The sequence below is a fragment of the Myotis davidii genome, unplaced genomic scaffold (genome assembly GCF_000327345.1).
Source record: "Myotis davidii unplaced genomic scaffold, ASM32734v1 scaffold1476, whole genome shotgun sequence".
NCBI classification, from domain to species: Eukaryota; Metazoa; Chordata; class Mammalia; order Chiroptera; family Vespertilionidae; genus Myotis; species Myotis davidii.
In genome coordinates, this window is record NW_006287253.1 from 511,700 (window position 1) to 530,133 (window position 18,434).

At 51.8% G+C, this 18,434-nt stretch overlaps 1 protein-coding gene across 1 annotated transcript in view; it reads right to left on the reverse strand.

Moving 5' to 3' along the window:
• The window catches only part of TSPEAR (thrombospondin-type laminin G domain and EAR repeats), a 111,465-nt gene that overhangs the window by 22,467 nt on the left and 70,564 nt on the right, over positions 1-18,434 (reverse strand). The window contains exons 2-5 of the mRNA XM_015560816.1: positions 17,903-18,117; positions 3,368-3,606; positions 1,331-1,421; positions 863-927 (exon numbers count right to left, since the gene is read on the reverse strand). Coding sequence (XP_015416302.1) covers positions 863-927; positions 1,331-1,421; positions 3,368-3,606; positions 17,903-18,117 — 610 coding nt within the window. The remainder of the gene's footprint in view (positions 1-862; positions 928-1,330; positions 1,422-3,367; positions 3,607-17,902; positions 18,118-18,434) is intronic.

An 18,434-nucleotide genomic window follows, 5' to 3' on the forward strand; every position in this document is an offset into this window, starting at 1 on the left:
GCCGGGCAGCAGGACCAGCTGCCTGACCAGGCCCTGCGGAGAGAGGGACAGTGTGTTCAGACTCTGGGAGGTGGTGGAAATGCCGTGGGGGCTAACCACTCTAGAGCTAGGAAGGAAGAGTCTGCATATAAGTTATGGGGGGGCATTGGGTGCATCAGTGGAGAACTAGACACTCTTCTAAGGTCACTGAACCACAAAGGGACTTTCCTGTGGACGAATCTAGAGTTACTGGCCAACATGGCTTATCTATCCAACCATCTACCTACCCATCCATTCATTTGTCTATTTATCCATCCAGCCGTCCAGCCATACACCATCCATACACCCATCCATTCATTTATCTATCTATACATATATCACCTACCCATCCATTCATCTACCCATCCATTTACCCATCCATTCATTTATCTATTCACCCATCCATCCAGCCAGCCATACACCATCCATACACCATCCATCCACCCATCCATTCATTTGTCTATTCACCCATCCATCCATCCATCAGCCTACCCATCCATTCATTTGTCTATATACCCATCCATCCAGCCATCCATACACCATCCATACACCATCCGTACACCCATCCATTCATTTGTCTATTTATCCATCCAGCCATCCATCCATACACCATCCATACACCATCCATACACCATCCATTCATTTGTCTATTCACCCATCCATCCAACCATCCATCCATCCACCCATCCATTCATTTATCTATCTATCCATATACCATCCATCCAACCATCCATCTATCCAATCATCCATCCATCCATCCACCCACCTACCCATCCATCCACCCATCCATCCATCCAGCCATCCAACCATCCAAGCATGCCATCAGTGAATATTCACAGAGCACCTGCTGTACATCAGGCATGGTTCTAGACAAGGACACACAGGGAACAAGGCTCCCCCATCTCCACTCTGGAAGAGAGACAATGAGCAAACACACAGCTGGCCTGAAGGTGGTCAGGGCTACGATGAAGAGCCAGGGGTCGGATCTGGGAGGGCTGGGTGCGGGGTCATCTTTTCAGAGTGGTGGGAAAGGCCTCCATGGTAAGAGGACATGGGGTAGGGCCCTGAGGGCGGAGGGTGTGAGCCGTGGCAATAAAGGGGCCAGGTGGGCCAGGAAGAGGGGACAGGGAGTGCAAAGGCCTTGTGGCAGGTGTGCCTGGCGTGTGTGGGACTCCACTGAGCCTCCTGTTCCTCATTCCTGTCTGACACACACAATCTGTGCAGCCAGAGCATCGGGACAGCAGGCCTGTGGTGACAGCCCCTCTGTGAACACTGCGTGGGGAGGCCAGGCAGGCAGCCCCTCCACACTCACCGTGAACAGGCCTTTGGTCCGCCTCCGGCTGCCGATGAAGAACCGGGCTCCTTGCACCGATAGGGCGGCTGGGAAGGGCACGTCGGCAGTTCTGAAAACGGTGGGTGGGGTTAGCCGTGGGAGAGCAGCAGTGCAGGCCTTTAGTGTGGAAAAGGACAGAGCAGTGCCGCGCGGGACGTGCCAGTGTCCTGGGGCGGCTATAACGAAGGACCACAGGCTGGCGGCTGCAACCGCAGACATCCATTCCCTCACAGTTCTGGGGGCCAGAAGTCCAACACTGAGGTGTTGACAGGCCCGGACTCCTGCAGAAGGCTCCAGGGGGGTCCTTCCTGCCTCTTCCTGCTCCTGGGGGCTCCTGGCTGTGGCTGCATCACTCACTCTCTGTGCTCACCATCACATGGCTGCTCCCCTGGGCCTCTTCTCTTCTTATGAGGACACTGGTCACTGGGTCAGGACCCACCCTCTCCAGGGAAACCTCAACTGAGCTGGCTCACACCTGCAAAGGTGTTGTCTCTAAACAAGGTCCCAGGCCCGATGGGACACGAATTAGGGCGCCCTCCTTCGCCCCAGGACGAGGATCTTCTGCAAGAGCGTGTGCTGCCAGGAGTTCCTCGCCATTTCACGGAACATCCAATGGCTCCTACGGGCATGGGGTTTCCAGCCCGTTCACCTTCCACTGAGCCCTGGGGGTGGGGGACAGAGGTGTCAGGGCAGAATGGAGTTCCCTCTCTGGTGACTTGAAGGTGTTGGAAAGTGTGGCCGGAGTTGGGTCTTGATGTGCAAGGGGGCAGGGAGGCCACACTCTGGGGAAAGGTGAGAAGGTGGGTGCCCCATGGAGAGGACTGTGTGGCTGGAGCTCCCGGGGCCGGAAAGCCAGGCACGGCCTCTCTCCTCACTGCCCAGCGTCTCCCGGGCCTGATGTCAGGTCCTCTGCTCCTTCCAGTCCTTGCCGTCTGGCTGCGGCTGGCCGTGGTGAGATCAGCCCAGTGTCCACGCAATTCCCAGGTCACCTGAGTTCTGGCCTGTGCCCTCCACGGTGCCTGAAAGGTCTGTGAAGCCTGGGGCCTGAAATCCTCCATGGCCACCATGGCTCCAGCCCCAGTTCCCCGCCCCAGCACCCTCCCCGCATGGAGCTGTCAGCTGATGGCTCTCACCCTATAAAGGCTCTGATGAGAGTGTGGTGAGGAGGGGTGGTGACTAAGACATGTTTAAACCAAGTGTATAAATGTTATGGATTCTTTTTATTACGGAATAAGTTTTGTAATAAAAAAGCAGAGAAAGATTCTACCTTTGAAAGTGCTATTTGGTATAAGGATAGATTTAAAGTTAGCTGGACCGCTCGACATGCAAATGTCTCCAGCCCCACTCAGCAAGGATGTTGTGGACGCCCGTGGGCCAGCAGCTGGCCAGGCCGCAGGAACTCACTGTCCCTGGTCCAAAACGAGGCGCTGGCAAGGACAAGACACGAACTCGGGCTTCCCCGTGCCCGGGGCTGTGTCAAAGTTACTCAGGACTCCTCGGCATGTTTATCTGGAGTTTTAATGAATATTTATCCCCTTATTTCAGATGAGGAAACGGAGTCAGAGAGGTTAGATGACATGTTGAAAATCACACAGCAAGACCTGGGCCTCAGGCTGGGGCACAGCTTCCACTTGGCTGTGGTACCCAAGTTCCTATGATCCTCTGTGGCCCTTTCGTCATGGTAACAGCACCCTGCAGGGCATATCCCCTGGGCAAGCTCAGCCTGGACTCACACTTCAGCCCCAGCCCAGGGCCAGGCGTCAGCTCCCCGACACCCCCCACCGCCCTCCACTCTCAGACTGATGCCTGCCCTTGTCCCCCACACCATGCCCTCGCTGGAGGCAGATGCGCTGTCCACATGCTGGTGACCCAGGCACTTCTGCCACAAGGGCTCCTCCACAAGCCTGACCCCTCCGGCCCGCCCTGCAAACTCACGCTGCCCCTGGATGTCCACTCTGGACTCTAGGTCAGGCAGCACACCGCACCATGCGACCCTCCCCACATCCCGGTACCTACATGTCCACGGGGACGCCGCAGTCCGTGGTGAGGGAGAAGGAGTCTTCAGACACAGCCAAGACCAGCGTGTGCCACTGGCTGTCCATCAGGGCGGGGCTGTGGAAGGACACTCGGGTCTGCCAGGCGCCCGCCGCGTCCTGGCTGAGGAAGAGGAAGTGCAGCCGGGTGGGTGAGTACCGCAGGCCCAGCAGCAGTGCGTCCGGCCCCTCGGCCACCACCGTGAACAGGTACTCATTCTTCTGCAAGAGAGGGCGGGCCGGTGAGTGCGGGCAGGTGCGGGCGGGCGGTGAGGGTGGGAGGTGAAGGTGGGCAGGGAAGGGCAGGGCTCACGGTGCAGGGCCTGCTGTCACAACCCTGTGTGTGTGTGATGAAGCCAGGAGCACTGCTCACACCCATGACCATGCCGGGATCAGCAACACAGGAAGCAGCGTGTGGGTGAGGACTTGGACAAATGTGAGCCTTGTGCATCATGGGTGGGAAGGCAAAATGCTGCAGCCCCTATAAAAAACAGTATGGCGCTTCCTCCACAAATTACAAATGGAACTACCGTATGATCCCGCAATTCCATCTGCTGTAAATCCAAATGGACGGCCAGCTGGGTCTCAGAGAGACACGTGGACACCTGTGCTCCCTGCAGCGTTACTGAGAAGGGCATTATGCACGTAGAGGCAACCCAGCTGCCCACGATGAAGGGAGGAGCATACATAATGCGGCCCAGCCACCAAATGGAGCGTCTTCAGCCTTAAAAAGGAAGGTCCGACCTCGACGTGATGAGCCCCGAGGACATTGCGCTGAGTGAAACAAGCAGTCACCAAAGGACAAAGGCTTAGGGTTTCACTAACTCGGGGACCCGGGAGCCGTGGCATCCACAGACACCGAGCGCAGAGGTGGGTGCCAGGGCCGGGGGCCGGGAAAGGAGCCGATGTTTAATGGGAACAGAGTCATCCCGGGAAGATGAGAAAGTTCTGAGATGGAGGGTGGTTATGGCTGCGCAACAACAACCACCTGTGACTGCTTCGTGCCCTTGAGCCGAACTCATAAAGGTGATCAACACGGTGAGCTTCAGGTGCAGTGTGCTTTACCACCATTTAAACCCACCCCCCTCCACAACGGTGATTTCAAACACAAGGTGGCCCCCAAGCCCCAGCCACCCCAGCCACTCGAACTGCGCAGGGAAATGTGTACTCGCCTATAAGCGATTGCAATGTAGAGTCTATACATGCCTGGCCTAACACAGTTGAAAGAGTAGAGAATTGAAAGTGATGAAACCTGGATGATAATTACAGTGTCATTTTTCACAGCCTTTGCCCATGCCACACTGCGACCCAAATTCCAGGCAACTATTATTCTAAAGAAGTTCAAAGCCTGCACATTCCTCATAGTTAATTTAATGCCTAATCAGCAAAATCCACTTGGCTCAGACTGGGTCCCAAGGCTTCTGGCCACTCCTTCACGGACCTTCCTGGGTCGGGGTGAGAGTCCCACCCAGTGCCCCGCCCGAGGACTTAGGCGCTGTGATCGCTCGGCCACTCGGTCCTAGAAATACTCGTGGCTGGAGGAGACCAGGGCCTGGTGAGAACCCTGTTTCTCGCCCACCGCCACCGCGGCAATGAAATTAGAGGAAGGAGGCGCTCAGGTGATGAAGGGAGTTTATTGGGGTGCACGAGGAGGTGCTGACAGGGTGAGAGTGGAGGTCAAGGGATGGACAGAGAAATTGGAAGGGAAGGGCAGGTGACCCAGAGGCAGGTGGGGGCTCATCCTGGGAGGCAAGAGCCCTGAGGTTCAGGGCTCCTGGGAGCAGAGGTCAGCTCAGGACAGGGGAGACTGGGGGACCCCATCCTGAGTAGGGACAGCCATCTAACACAGGTCAGGACCTGACTGAGGTGTGGCTGGGAGAACCACCGTCACAGGGTAAGCCTGGGGGACATGCCTGCTCAGCAGCAGGACGTCTGGGCCGGGTGGGCCTGCGGGACATGCCTGCTCAGCAGCAGGACGTCTGGGCCAAGGTGGGGACGCAGCAGGCCAGGCGGGAGCACACGCGGCGGCAGAGCAGGGACACGCAGGAGGAGGGTCTGCAGCAGGAGGAGGTGCAGGGGGTGGGCTGGCAGCAGAAGGAGGCCCCAGAGCAGACGGGCACACAGCACAGGGGCTTGCAGCAGACAGGTGTGCAGCAGGCGGGTGTACAGCAGGCCGGCTGGCACGGGGAGGAGGTGCAGCAGGAGGGCTGGCAGCATGAGGGCGTGCAAGAGCTGGTGCAGGTTGACTGGCAGGGGCTGGACCCACAGGTCACCTGGCAGCAGGGGCTGGACACACAGCTCACTGGGGCACAGACAAGGGTCAGGGTACAACAGCTGGGGGTGCAGCAGGAAGGCTGGCAGCAGCTGGGGACACAGCAGCTAGGGACACAGCAGGTGGACTGGCAGCAGCTGGGGGCGCAGCAGGAGGGCTCACAGCAGCTCTCTGGACAGTCGTCCACCTGCCAGGAGGAGTCGGTGCAAGAGTCATAGGCCCCGGGCAGGCAGGCCCGGCTGCCATAGGCGGCAGAGCAGGGACAGGCAGGACGATTGGAAGCGGCCATGGTGGGGCAGTGGGGCTGGAGGAGGCTGTGAGTGTGTGAGTGTGTGAGTGTTTGAGTGAGTGTGAGTGTGTAAGATGCCCAGGGATGCTGGCTTTTATACCCTCCTGGGTGTTTGTTTTCCAAGCAGGAGGCTCCCCACGCCCCGTTTCCTTGTTGGTATTTTGAGCTGAGTCCTGGACGCCGTACTTCCTCTGGTTTATTTCCAGGAAAGAGGCTGCGGCTTGTGAAAAGCCTGTGTTGTTGGAGAGGGGGTGGCCCTGCCCTGTGTGTGTTTTCCCAGCAAACACCCCTGGAAACATCTGGAGGGGGGAGCCCGGCAGCCCCCCTGCCCTGTGTGTGTTTCCCCAGCAAACACCCCGGAAACATCTGGAGGGGGGAGCCCTGGCAGTCCCCCCTGCCCTGCCGTGCTCCACTACCAGCTGTTCTCCCTGACGTTGCAAGGGACCGTTTGAATCCTAGAGTCAGAGGCAGGGCAGCAGGGGCTGACATTGGGGCTCTGCTGCCAGCTGTTCTCCCTGACAGCTGTTCTCCCTGACAGCTGTTCTCCCTGCTGCTCATTGCTGCTGGATATCCCCTCACACAGGCGGCTGAGGAGGGGGCACCAGCTGCAGAGGAACGCAGGAAAGGGGAAGGTAGACGGGAGAGGGTCTCCAACAGCAAGAATGACAATAGCGTTGGCTATTTGAGCTCCTTTTCCTCTCCAAATACTTTACATTCAGCTTATTGATAACAAAAAATAATTCTGCTGCTATTTTTATTGGGGTTGCCTTGAATCTACAGATCAGTGTGAAGGTAACTGACATCACAATGTCTCCACCGTGAAGATGCTCTAATTTTCCATTTATTCATGTCTTCTTCCGTTCATTTCATCAGTGTTTTTATAGTTTTCATTATGTTACATTTATGCTATTTTTCATTTTTTATTTTGTTGTAAGTCATAATTTTAAACAAAAAGTTAGAAATCTAATTGTTTATTAATATTGTATGGAGGTGGCAAAAGTAGGTTAAATTACCAGTCATCATTAGCTAAAACAAAAATCATAGGTAAGGATACAAAACAATAACAATAATAATGAGACAAGTAATACAAATCAATAATACAATTATTAAAAAACAAACAATAACATAAGAATAATCTGTTTCGTTCATTCATAACTGTAAATCTCCTTTTGCCCACCTCCGTGTAGAACGACAATTAATTTTTATTATTTTAAGTTTGCATTCTTCATCCTTGCCAAACTCTTATATTTCCAGGAGACCTTGTGTAGATTCCTGCAAAACAATAACAATAATAATGAGACAAGTAATACAAATCAATAATACAATTATTAAAAAACAAACGATAACATAAGAATAAGCTCTGTTTCGTTCACTCATAACTGTAAATCTACTTTTGCCCACCTCCGTATAGAATGACAATTAATTTTTATTATTTTAAGTTTGTATTCTTCATCCTTGCCAAACTGTTATATTTCCAGGAGACCTTGTGTAGATTCCTGGGGGTGTTCTATGTGGACAATCATGTCCTCTGTGAATAGAGACCATTTCATTTCTGCATTTCCAATATGCCTGCCCTTTACTTCTTTCTCTTGTCCTGTTGTTCTGGCTCAGACCCTCAGTATGAGGCTGAATAGTGTGATGGGAGGGGACATCTGTGTTACAGAGAGAAAGAGAGAGATAGTTAGAAACAACGATGAGAGAGAAACATTGATCAGCTGCCTCCTGCACATCTACTACTATGGATGTGCCCACAACCAAGGTACATGTCCTGGACCGGAATCGAACCTGGGACCTTTCAGTCCGCAGGCTGATGCTCTATCCAATGAGCCAAACCAGTCAGGGCAAGTTAAGTATTTTTTGTTCATTCCTAGATCACTGTAAACTTCAGAGGGAACCTTCCCTAACTCAATCTCTGAAGCCAGTATTACTGATACCAGAGCCAGACAAAGACACTACAAGAAAAGAAAGCTACAGGTCAATAGCCCCTATGAACATTGATGTAAAAACACTAAACAAATTACTAACAAATCAAATTCAGCAGCAGATTAAGGAGATTTATACACCTCAGCCAAGAGAGATCTATTGCTGAAATGCAAGGATGGTTCTACATATGATAGTTGTATGTAAAAATACTCAACAAACTAGAACTGGAATGAAACAGCATATATATAAATATATATGAATAAAAAATGAATGTGTATGAAAAACCTACAGCAAACATCCCACTCAATTTTGAAAGACTGAAAGCTTTTCCTCTAAGATCAGAAACAAGATAAGGATGCCCACTTGTGCCACCTCCATTCTCCATAGGACGGAAACTCTGGGGAAGCAGATAGACAGGGAAAGGAATAAAAGGCATGTAAATGGGAAAGAAGTAAAATAATCTGTGTTCACAGATGCTATCCTATTAAATGTAGAAAATCCTAAAAATTCTTGGGAGTGGCTCATTCTTTTAGAATTTGCTATCAGCTTTGTCAGGTAGGACTGAACCACTGGGGCTCATTTTACCCACAACGGAGGCAATGCCCCCTGAGTGGTCTCCCCGATGTCCTGAATCAGGACCATGTTCCACCTGGCAGGGGGGAATAGGCACTGCTGTAGGCATGTTTGATGTCTGGGATGAGCCCTCTAGTTTTGGGGGTTTCCCTAATCCCAGACTCACATGGGGTTGCTGATCATTACTTAGCTGACACTTGAGGGAGACCCTCTGAGGACCAAGAGTTACTCAGGGCAGGTCTCCCCTCTCTGGCACTCTGGCCACAAACACCAGCTGCCTGGTGCTCCCCCAAATCCCAGGGCCGCCTCTGACTCAGGGGTGCATGGAGCTCTTGGGTTTTCCATTTTGGCACCAGGCCTGGACATGCTCTCAGGGCGGTGAGTCGGGCCGACTGTGAGGCTCACTCTGTTGGCTCCCCTCTCAGGGGTCCCTGTTCTGTGACCTTCAAGTCCAGCATCTGAATACCATGGCTCCACGATTTGGCTCATTGTTTGGTGTGGCCCTGGTGGGAGGTCATCCAGTCCCTCTGACTCTATCAGGGTTGGAGCAGCCGCTCCTGCCTCCCTCCATCAGGTCTCTGCTCACAGTGCAGACCTATGGGCGGACACAGGGGAGGCCCAGGCCCACGGTCTGTGCTGCAAGGAGCCCCAGGCGTTTCAGATGGGACAGTGGCGAATGGCCCCTGGGCCTGACACTCCTAGACCATGACCTTCTGCAGGAGACCTGCCCGAGGAAGTCCAGGCACAGGCCCAGCAGGCACTGACCTCGGGCCCTGGCACCCCACCAGGAGGAGTTAGGCCACTGCCCTTTGGGGTCTGTCAGCTACTCATTTCTAGAAATATCCGTGGCTGAAGAAGACAATGTCTGGTGAAAACCACGTGACCCCACCCCTCCCCCATGAAATCAGATGAAGGAAGCCATCAGGTGCTGAGGTGAGTTTATTGGGTGCCCGAGGAGGTGCTGGCCAGCTGAGAGTCGAGGTCAAGTGACTCAACAGAGAAACTAGGAGGGAAGTACAGGTGGCCCTGGGCAGGTGGAGGCCTTGTGTAGGAGGCAGAAGCCCAGGGAGCAGTGAGGTCCAGGGGTTCTGAGGGCAGAGGTCAGGTCAGGTTAGTGGATTCTGAGGTTCTCCGTCCTGAGTGGGGGCAGCCACCTGACACAGCTCAGGACTAGACTGAGGGTGGCTGGGAGGACCACAGTCACGGGATGAGACTCGAGTTCGGCTGGGCCTGGGGGACATGTCTGCTCAGCAGCAGGACTTCTGGGCCGAGGCGGGGACGCAGCAGGCCGGGCGGGAGCACACGGGGCGGCAGAGCAGGGACAGGCAGGACGATGGGCGGCAGCAGCTGGGCTGGCAGGAGGAGGCAGGGCCACAGCAGGAGGAAGCGGGCACGCAGCAGGCAGGCCTGCACACAGGGCGGCAGATGAGGGACACGCAGGAGGAGGGTCTCCAGCAGGATGAGGTGCCGGGGGTGATCCCAGAACAGACCGGCTTGCAGCAGACGGGGGTGCAGCAGGCGGGCACACAGCAGGCCGGCTGGCAGGGGGAGGAGGTGCAGCAGGAGGGCTGGCAGCAGGAGGGTGTGCAGGAGCTGGTGCAGGTTGACTGGCAGGGGCTGGACACACAGCTCACTGGGGCACAGACAAGGGTCAGGCAGGTGGTCGGGGTGCAACAAGTGGACTGGCAGCAGCTGGAAACACAGCAGCTGGGGGTGCAACAGCTGGGGGCACAGCAGGTGGGGACACAGCAAGTGGGGACACAGCAGCTGGGGGTGCAGCAGGAAGGCTGGCAGCAGCTGGGGACACAGCAGCTAGGGACACAGCAGGTGGACTGGCAGCAGCTGGGGGCGCAGCAGGAGGGCTCACAGCAGCTCTCTGGACAGTCGTCCACCTGCCAGGAGGAGTCCGTGCCAGAGTCATAGGACCCGGGCAGGCAGGCCCGGCTGCCATTATTATTTTAAGTAGTTTTGTTTTGTTTGGTGGATGCGGCCATGGTGGGGGCAGCGGCTGGAGGCGAGCTGGGAGGACTGAGCGGGTATGTGAGTGCCTATGAGTATGTGTAAGTTGTCCTAGGACTCCAGCGCTTTTATATCTGGTCCCTGGCCTTTGTTGTCCCCACAAAAGGCTCACATGCCCCCTTTCCTTGTTGGGTCAATGCAGGGCCCGGAAGCCTCATTAGATGAGTCAGATGCCCGTGGGGACGGTGATGGGAGCCTGACCCCTGTTTGGCCCCCGGGGAAGCTGGCGCTAGGGCCCTGCTGTGATCGGACGATTCCTCCTGCAGGTCCTGATGGGTCGGGGCAATGTGTGGCCGCGATTCTCTCAGGCAGATGGTGGAGGTGGTTGCCGGTAGGGCTGCTTGTGGTTGTGTTGGGTCCCGCGGATTGTTAGAGACCTGCTCCTTGTGCTCCTGGAGAGGACCTCGGGGATGGCCTGGCTCCTCTGGAAAAAAAAATGTAAGTTGTCCTAGGACTCCAGCGCTTTTATATCTGGTACCTGGCCTTTGTTGTCCCCACAAAAGGCTCACATGCCCCCTTTCCTTGTTGGGTCAATGCAGGGCCCGGAAGCCTCATTAGATGAGTCAGATGCCCGTGGGGACGGTGATGGGAGCCTGACCCCTGTTTGGCCCCCGGGGAAGCTGGCGCTAGGGCCCTGCTGTGGTCGGACGGTTCCTCCTTCCTGCAGGTCCTGATGGGTTGGGGCAATGTGTGGCCGCGATTCTCTCAGGCAGATGGTGGAGGTGGTTGCCGGTAGGGCTGCTTGTGGTTGTGTTGGGTCCCGTGGATTGTTAGAGACCTGCTCCTCGTGCACCTGGAGAGGACCTCAGGGATGGCCGGTCTCCTCTGGACCCTGACTGGGCCAGGTTCTGCTTGGTTTGCTGAGTTTCACACCCACACCTAGGTGAGGAGTGAAGTGGTGTGGACGTTGGGCTGGAGTGGTCCCAGGGCCGACAGGCAGTCCTGGGAATTCGGAAGGGAGCCAGGACAGCATCTTTCTCAGCCCCGCTTGCACGTCTGTGTGGTGTGCACTGGGGGAGAGGGGCCCTAACCTCACCCTTACCCTGTTTCCCTCTGATAGCATCCTACCTAAGCTCAGCACAAATCACAACTAGGAGATTGAAAATCCACTGGTTTTATACAGATTTCATCAGATTTACATGCACTGTGTGTGTGTGTGTGTGTTTCTATGCAGTATTTTCACATTTGAAGATCATATAATCACCCCACCATCAGACACAGTGTTGTACCATCACTGCAAGGCTCCCTCATCCACCCCTTTAGACCACATTCCCCCGCACTCTCACCCCTAATTTCTGACAACCACCTATCACTTCTCCATCTCTATTCTCAGCTATGCCGAGAACGTATATAAATGGAGTCACACACTGTGTCACTCTCCCAGAGGGACTTTCTCAGACGGTGTAATTCCCTTGCAGTCCAAGCAAGCTGCTGGGCTGTCACTGATTTGGTCCTTTCTATTGAGGATGACGCTGTACGGTGTGGACGTCCAGGTTGCTTACCCATTTATCTGTCGAAGGACAGCTGGGTTGGGCGAAGGTCTTTAACTACACATTCAATATCTTCAATAGATAGAGAGCTACTCTGCTTATATATTTCTTCTTGAGTGGGTGTGGCAGTTTGTTTCTGTCAAGGAATTTGTCCATTTTATTTAGGTTGTCAAATTTGTGGACATAAATTTGTTCATAATGTCCTTATTATACTTGCAGTGTCTGTAGGATCTCTAATGATGTCACATGATACTGGGGACTAGTGTCGTCTCTCTTTGTTTTGCTGGTCAGTATGGATAAAGATTTATCGATGTTTTTGATCTTTTCAAGGAAACAGCATTGGGTATCCCATTTCATTGCTTTCCTCACTGATCTTTGGCATTGTCTTTCTGCTCTGAGCTTTATTTGCATCCTAGCTTCTTAAAGTAGCAGGTAAGGTCATTTATTTAAGAACTTTTTTGTTTTCTTTATTATTATTATTATTATTTATTATTTTAAGTAGTTTTGTTTTGTTTTGTTTTGTTAATCCTCACCTGAGGATATTTTTGCCCCATTGATTTTTAGAGAGAGTGTAAGGAGGGGAGAGACACACAGAGAGAAACATCGATGTGAGAGAGAAACATCAATTTGTTGTCTCCTGCAAGCACCCCTCCTGGGGCCTGGAGAAGCCTGCAACCGAGGTGAGTACCTTGACCAGAATCAAACCTGCGACCCTTCAGTCCACGAGCTGACGCTCTAACCACAGAGCCAAACTGGCTAGGACTGAACTTTCTTGTTTTCTGAAAAGGACATCCAATACTCTAAATCCCTCACTTCGTATTGCTTTAGCAGCATGCCACACATTTTGACATGTGTTTAATTTTTGTGTAGCTCAAATATTTTCTAATTTTCCCTTTCATTCTTCTTTGGTCTACATGCTCTTTACAAGTCAGTCTTATTTTTGAATATTTGGGGGCTTCACATAATCTTTTTAATACTGAGGTTCTAATTTAATTACATTGTGATGAGAGACCATGCACTGTGTAATTTAAATTCTTTTACATTTGTTGAGACATGTTTTACAGCCCACAATGTGGTTTATCTTAGTAAATGTGGTCTATATTGGTCCCTGTTTTTCATGCACTTAAAAAGAATGGTGTTCTATTCTCAACAAAATATTAGCCAGTGAGATACAACAATACATTAAAAGAATTATGTACCATGACCAAGTGAGATTCATCCCAGGGATGCAAGAATGGCTCAACACCCATAAATCAATTACTGCATATATCCCACTCAAAAATAAAGGATAAAAGCCATACGATCATCTCAATAGATGCAGAAAAAGCATTTGACACAATTCAACACCCTTTTATGATAAAAACTCTCAACAGAGTGGGTGTAAAAGGAACATATCCCAGCATAATAAAGGCCGTACACGACAAACCCACACCTAATGTCACACGCAGTGGTGGGAAGCTGAAAGCCTTTCCTCTAAGATCAGGAGCAAGACAAGGATGCCCACTATCACCACTTCCATTCAACATTGTCCTAGAAGTTCTAGCCACAGCAATCGGGCGAGACAGAGAAATAAAAGGCAGAATTGAACCGTGACTTCCTGGTTCATAGGTTGATACTCAACCACTGAGCCACGCCAGCTAGGCAAGACGTTACGTTTTTAAACTGAGCTACATGCAAATGGAGGAGAAATTTTTGCCAGAATCTTCTTAGAACAGATTGGAGTAATTTACAGGCAACAAGAAGTTGGCGTGAATTTTTCACGTATCATGTACAAGAATATTGATCTACTATTGGGTCATAGCTAAACTGGACATGTTTTCTTTCTCCCTCCCTCTCTTTCTTTTCTTTTTTTTTTTTTAAATGTATTTTTAATTGATTTCAGAGAGGACGGGAAAGGAAGAGAGATAGAAACATCAATAATGAGAAAGAATCATAGATTGGCTGCCTCCTGCACACCCCCCACTCGGGATGAAGCCCGCCACCCTGCAACCCTGTCATGTGCCCTGACCGGGAATTGAACCATGACCTCCTGGTTCATAGGTCGATGCTCAACCCCTGAGCCACACTGGCCCGGCCCTCTCTTTCTTTATAAGAACAATGGTTCACTTGTCAGCGTGGGTTCTCTACGGAGCAGATGCCAGCAGGATAGCTCTGCCAGGGATTTATTGCAGGCATGGCCATGAGAGAGTGAGGATGAGCTGAGCAGGTGGGAGGAGCCAAGCAGGCGAAGGGAGCCCAAGTGGGCCGAGACTCAGCTGCCTCCTCTGAGCGGATGCGGATGTGGAGGAAAGAAGGCCTGGTGAGCAGCACCTCAGACCACAACATAGCTCTGAGAAGGCCTCCAACAGGTGGGGGTTCCTGGAGCAAAGAGGCCTGTGAGAGGAGACATGTGCCCTGCAGGTCCCCTGCTGTGCTTGGTCAGTGGCCAAGAGTAGCCTGGGTGGAACTGAGGTGCATGAGGGATGGTGCCTGCGTGTATACCAACCACGCTGTCATGGGGCTTTCTCCTGAGGGACTTCCGGTGGTGCCCACAGGGACAGCCCTTTGATAAACAGCAGCTGAGAGTGAAGGAAACACTGTGTTCACCACCCCCAGGACCCCACACCAGGAGGGAGGGCCATGGGGTGCCAAGGAGGAGAGGGCAGGTGTGGGAGTGGGTTCCAGCAGCACTGGGCCCCAGAGGCCTTATGATCGGCCGTGCGTGCATGTGGAGGTGCCGGGCAAGCACAGGGTGGCTGCTCCATGGCCATGCCACACTTGGACTCCTGGCTTTTTCTGGTTCTCTTTTCCCATGAAAGGTCACAGGAGGTTATGTCAGGAGTCCTGTGCATGCGCCCTGCGCCTCAGCGCCCACCACACTGCACTAGGATCAGGACAGAGAACGTGAGTAAGTATATGGTGTAAGGAAGGAAAGTTTATCAACCAGATGGGCATGTCCTTTCACGGGACTGACAAGGTGCAGGAATTGGAGCAGGGTGAGGAGAGAGGGGAGAACTTGGACCCTTTGATGACTTACCAATACATGATATAAACTAGATGAGATGAACAAGTACTCAGGAACAAAAGAACTGCAAAACTCATATTCTGAGAACTGCAAAGCATTGTTTTTATATCAAAGAAGTTCTAAATCAATGAGAAACATCCCATGTTCATGGATCAGAAGACAATATTGCTAAGAAGGCAACACTCCTCGATCTATCTGCATATCTGTGCAGTCCTTCTCAGAGCCTGAGCTGACTTCTTAGTAAAGGTTGACAGGTTGATTTTACAATTCATATGGAGTTACAAGGAGTGAATAGCCAAAACAATCTCGAAAAAGAACAAATTTGGAAGACTCACACTTCCCAATTTCAAAATTTACTACAAAGCTATAGGAATCAAAACAGTGTGGTGCTGGCATAAGGACAGACAATATTGATTTATCAATGAAATAAAATTGAGAGTCCAGAAATAAACCCATACATGTATGGCTGACTGACTTCAACAAGGTGCCGAGACCATTCAATGGGAAAAGAATAGTCTCTTCAACAAATGGGGTTGGGACAACTGGAAATCCATAGGCAAAAAGAAAGAAATTGGACCCCTACCTTATACCATATACAAAAAATTAACTCAAATTGGCCAAAGACCTAAATGTAAGAGGTAAAGCTATAAAACTCTTAAAAGAAAGCATTGGGGTAAATTTTCATGACCTCAGATTTGGTGCTAGATTCTAAGATATGACACTAAAAATATAAGCCAGAAAGGAAAACTAAGATAAATCTGACTCTACCAAAATTAAAAGGTGGTTTTGTGCTTCAAAGGCACTACCAAGAAAGTGAGGAGACAACCAACAGAACAGGAGAAAATATGTGCTAATCATATGTGACAGGTGACTTTATCTAGAATATATAAACTCATATAACTCACTAATAAAAAAGGAAAATAACTAAAATAATGCAATAAAAAACTGGGCAAAGGGCCCTTGCCAGGTGGCTCAGTTGGCTGGAGCATCGTCCCTTTCACCAGAGGGTTGTGGGCTTGATTCCCAGTTGGAGCACATACCTAGGCTGCAGGTTCCATCCCCAGTCACGCTTATGGAAGAGCAAAGGCTTGGACTTGGAAACAGAAAGGGTTTGTCACATGCCTAGGAAGTGCGTTGTCTTGGAACCCACAGTACAGGAGGCAACCGATCGACGTTACTCTCTCACATTGATGCCTCTCCTTTCTCTCTCTCTTTCAAAATCAATAAAAACATACCATTGGATGAGGATTAAAAAACAACAACAACTGGGTGAAGGATTTGAAAAGACATTTCTCCAAAAAAAGATACACAAATTCACACACGGAAAACACGTAACATCATTATTCATCAGGGAAATGCAAATCAAAGCCTCAATGCAATACTGTTTCAGGCGCATGAGGACGGCTAAAATACAAAAGTCAGACAATAACAAGTGTTGACGAGGCTGTGGAGAAACCGCAACCCCCAGTCACTGCTGGTGGGAGTGTAAGATGGCTCAGCTGCCTCAGGAAGCAATCCGCCTGTTCCTCCAAGTGAATCATAGAGTCACCATGAGCCAGCTATCCCACTCCCAGGTGTTTAAGCTCCAAAATAAAGATGTTTGTCCACACAAAACCATGTACCTGAATGTTCATAGCAGCATTACTCACAGCAGCCAACAGGGAGAAAGAACGCAAGTGCCCGTCAACCCATGAGCAGATAAACAAATTGTAGCGCATCTGTACCGATGAATACGATTTGGTCATAAAAAGGAATGATGCACTGACATGTGCTACAATATGTACGGTATTAAGCACATACTCCACGGAAGAAGCTCTATATTATGTGATTCCATTTATATGAAATGTCTAGACCAGGCAAACCTATGGGTACAGAAAGTAAATGAGTTGTCGGGGGGCAGGTCAGAGCTAAATTCTGCAGAGCTTGTTTTGGGGGTGATGAACATGTCCAAATTCACAGTGATGAGGGTTGGTCCTGCCAGTTCCATGTACTACACATCACTGAATTGTGACGGTAAATGGTGAAATGTGTGGTATGTTTATCGTGTCTCCATCAGGCTGTTAAAAAGGACTGGGCATGGCAAGAAGTGAAAAGATGAAGCAGGGCCAGTCCTTGGGGAAGCCACAATGGGAGTCCTCCGCAGAGAGGAATTCTTGCTTATAAATATAGGAGTCACATTGAAGAAAGTAGCTGACAAGACAGAGACTTTATCCTGGGACTGGAGTTCATATAAAAAAAGAAGAAAATCGAAATGACAGGACTGAAAACACAATGGCTGCGGTAGGAAACTCAGCAGTGGGGTGTGACAGCGGATTCGATGGAGCGAAAGGAGAGAGGTTAGTGAGCGGAAGTCCCGGGACAGATCAGACAGAATCACAGTCCACAGACAAAACCCACAAGGAGGATCACGGTGATGGCAGAGCAAGGACCTGGGCTTGTCAACAGAAAGGGCTTGTCACACGCCTAGGAGGCGCGGTGCCTTGGAACCCACAGGGAACGGCGGCGGGAGGTGCCACATCCCTCTCCGGGGCTCCCAGCCCAGCCGGGAGGAGGCGGTGCTAGCTGGGTGTGGGGTGGATGGACCGCAAGGCACAGGTAATCAGGCCCCAAAGGGTAAGTTTTGTTAGTTGACAGTTTACTTTTCCTGTTAAATGATGTCAAACTCAAAACTCTAAGCAGTATTTCCAGCCCAGCCTTTGACAGGTTAGCACACCAGGAAAATTATAACAGCAAGAACTGCTAGTACAAACCCTGAGCAAATGGCCGCACCGGCTCTGCCTGCCCACTCCAAGTGACGGGGACGTTGCTACCCATCAAGGCCGGCACACTGACCCCAACGGCCTGGGAGACCTTGATCGGTGCCTCCTGCCCCTGAGTCAGCCGTGCCCTTCGCACGCTGCACTGAGGACATCCACTGTCCTAACACGCAGATGAGAAGCGTCACTGACCTTCGGGGGGAGAGGGGGAGCTTTCAAGGTTACAACGATGGAAAATTCTTCAGGGAAGAGGTCACATCTGACGAAAATCCTCGAAGCGGGGAAGCTCATGGCGTGGGGGCTGGAGAGCTGGAGTCCCAGCGCCCCTTGAACCCGTGTCACGCTGATGCCGCTCTCAGCGCCATTCGGAGGGACCGCCTCTGCCAGGATGTCCAGGGGGCGCAGATCTGTGTCAAGGAAATCACAGGCGGGTTATGCCAGGATGTTTACAGGGCAGCCGTGTGGCTGGCCGGGTCTCAGATGGTACAGAATCCTCGCAAGGACCCCAAGGGCTGGTATCGCGATTATCGCCAGTTAACCACCCACCTGGGCCTGCCGGTGACCTCTCCTGCCCACCCCCACAACCAGGCTGTGCTGGCTGTGTTGAGGGACAAGTGCCAGCCCTGGACCCCGGGAGTGCATGGTCCCACAGGGGACAGGCTCACACACATAAGGCATCTGGGGCTGAGAGATGAGAGGTCAAGTGTGGCATCCCCAGTGCCCT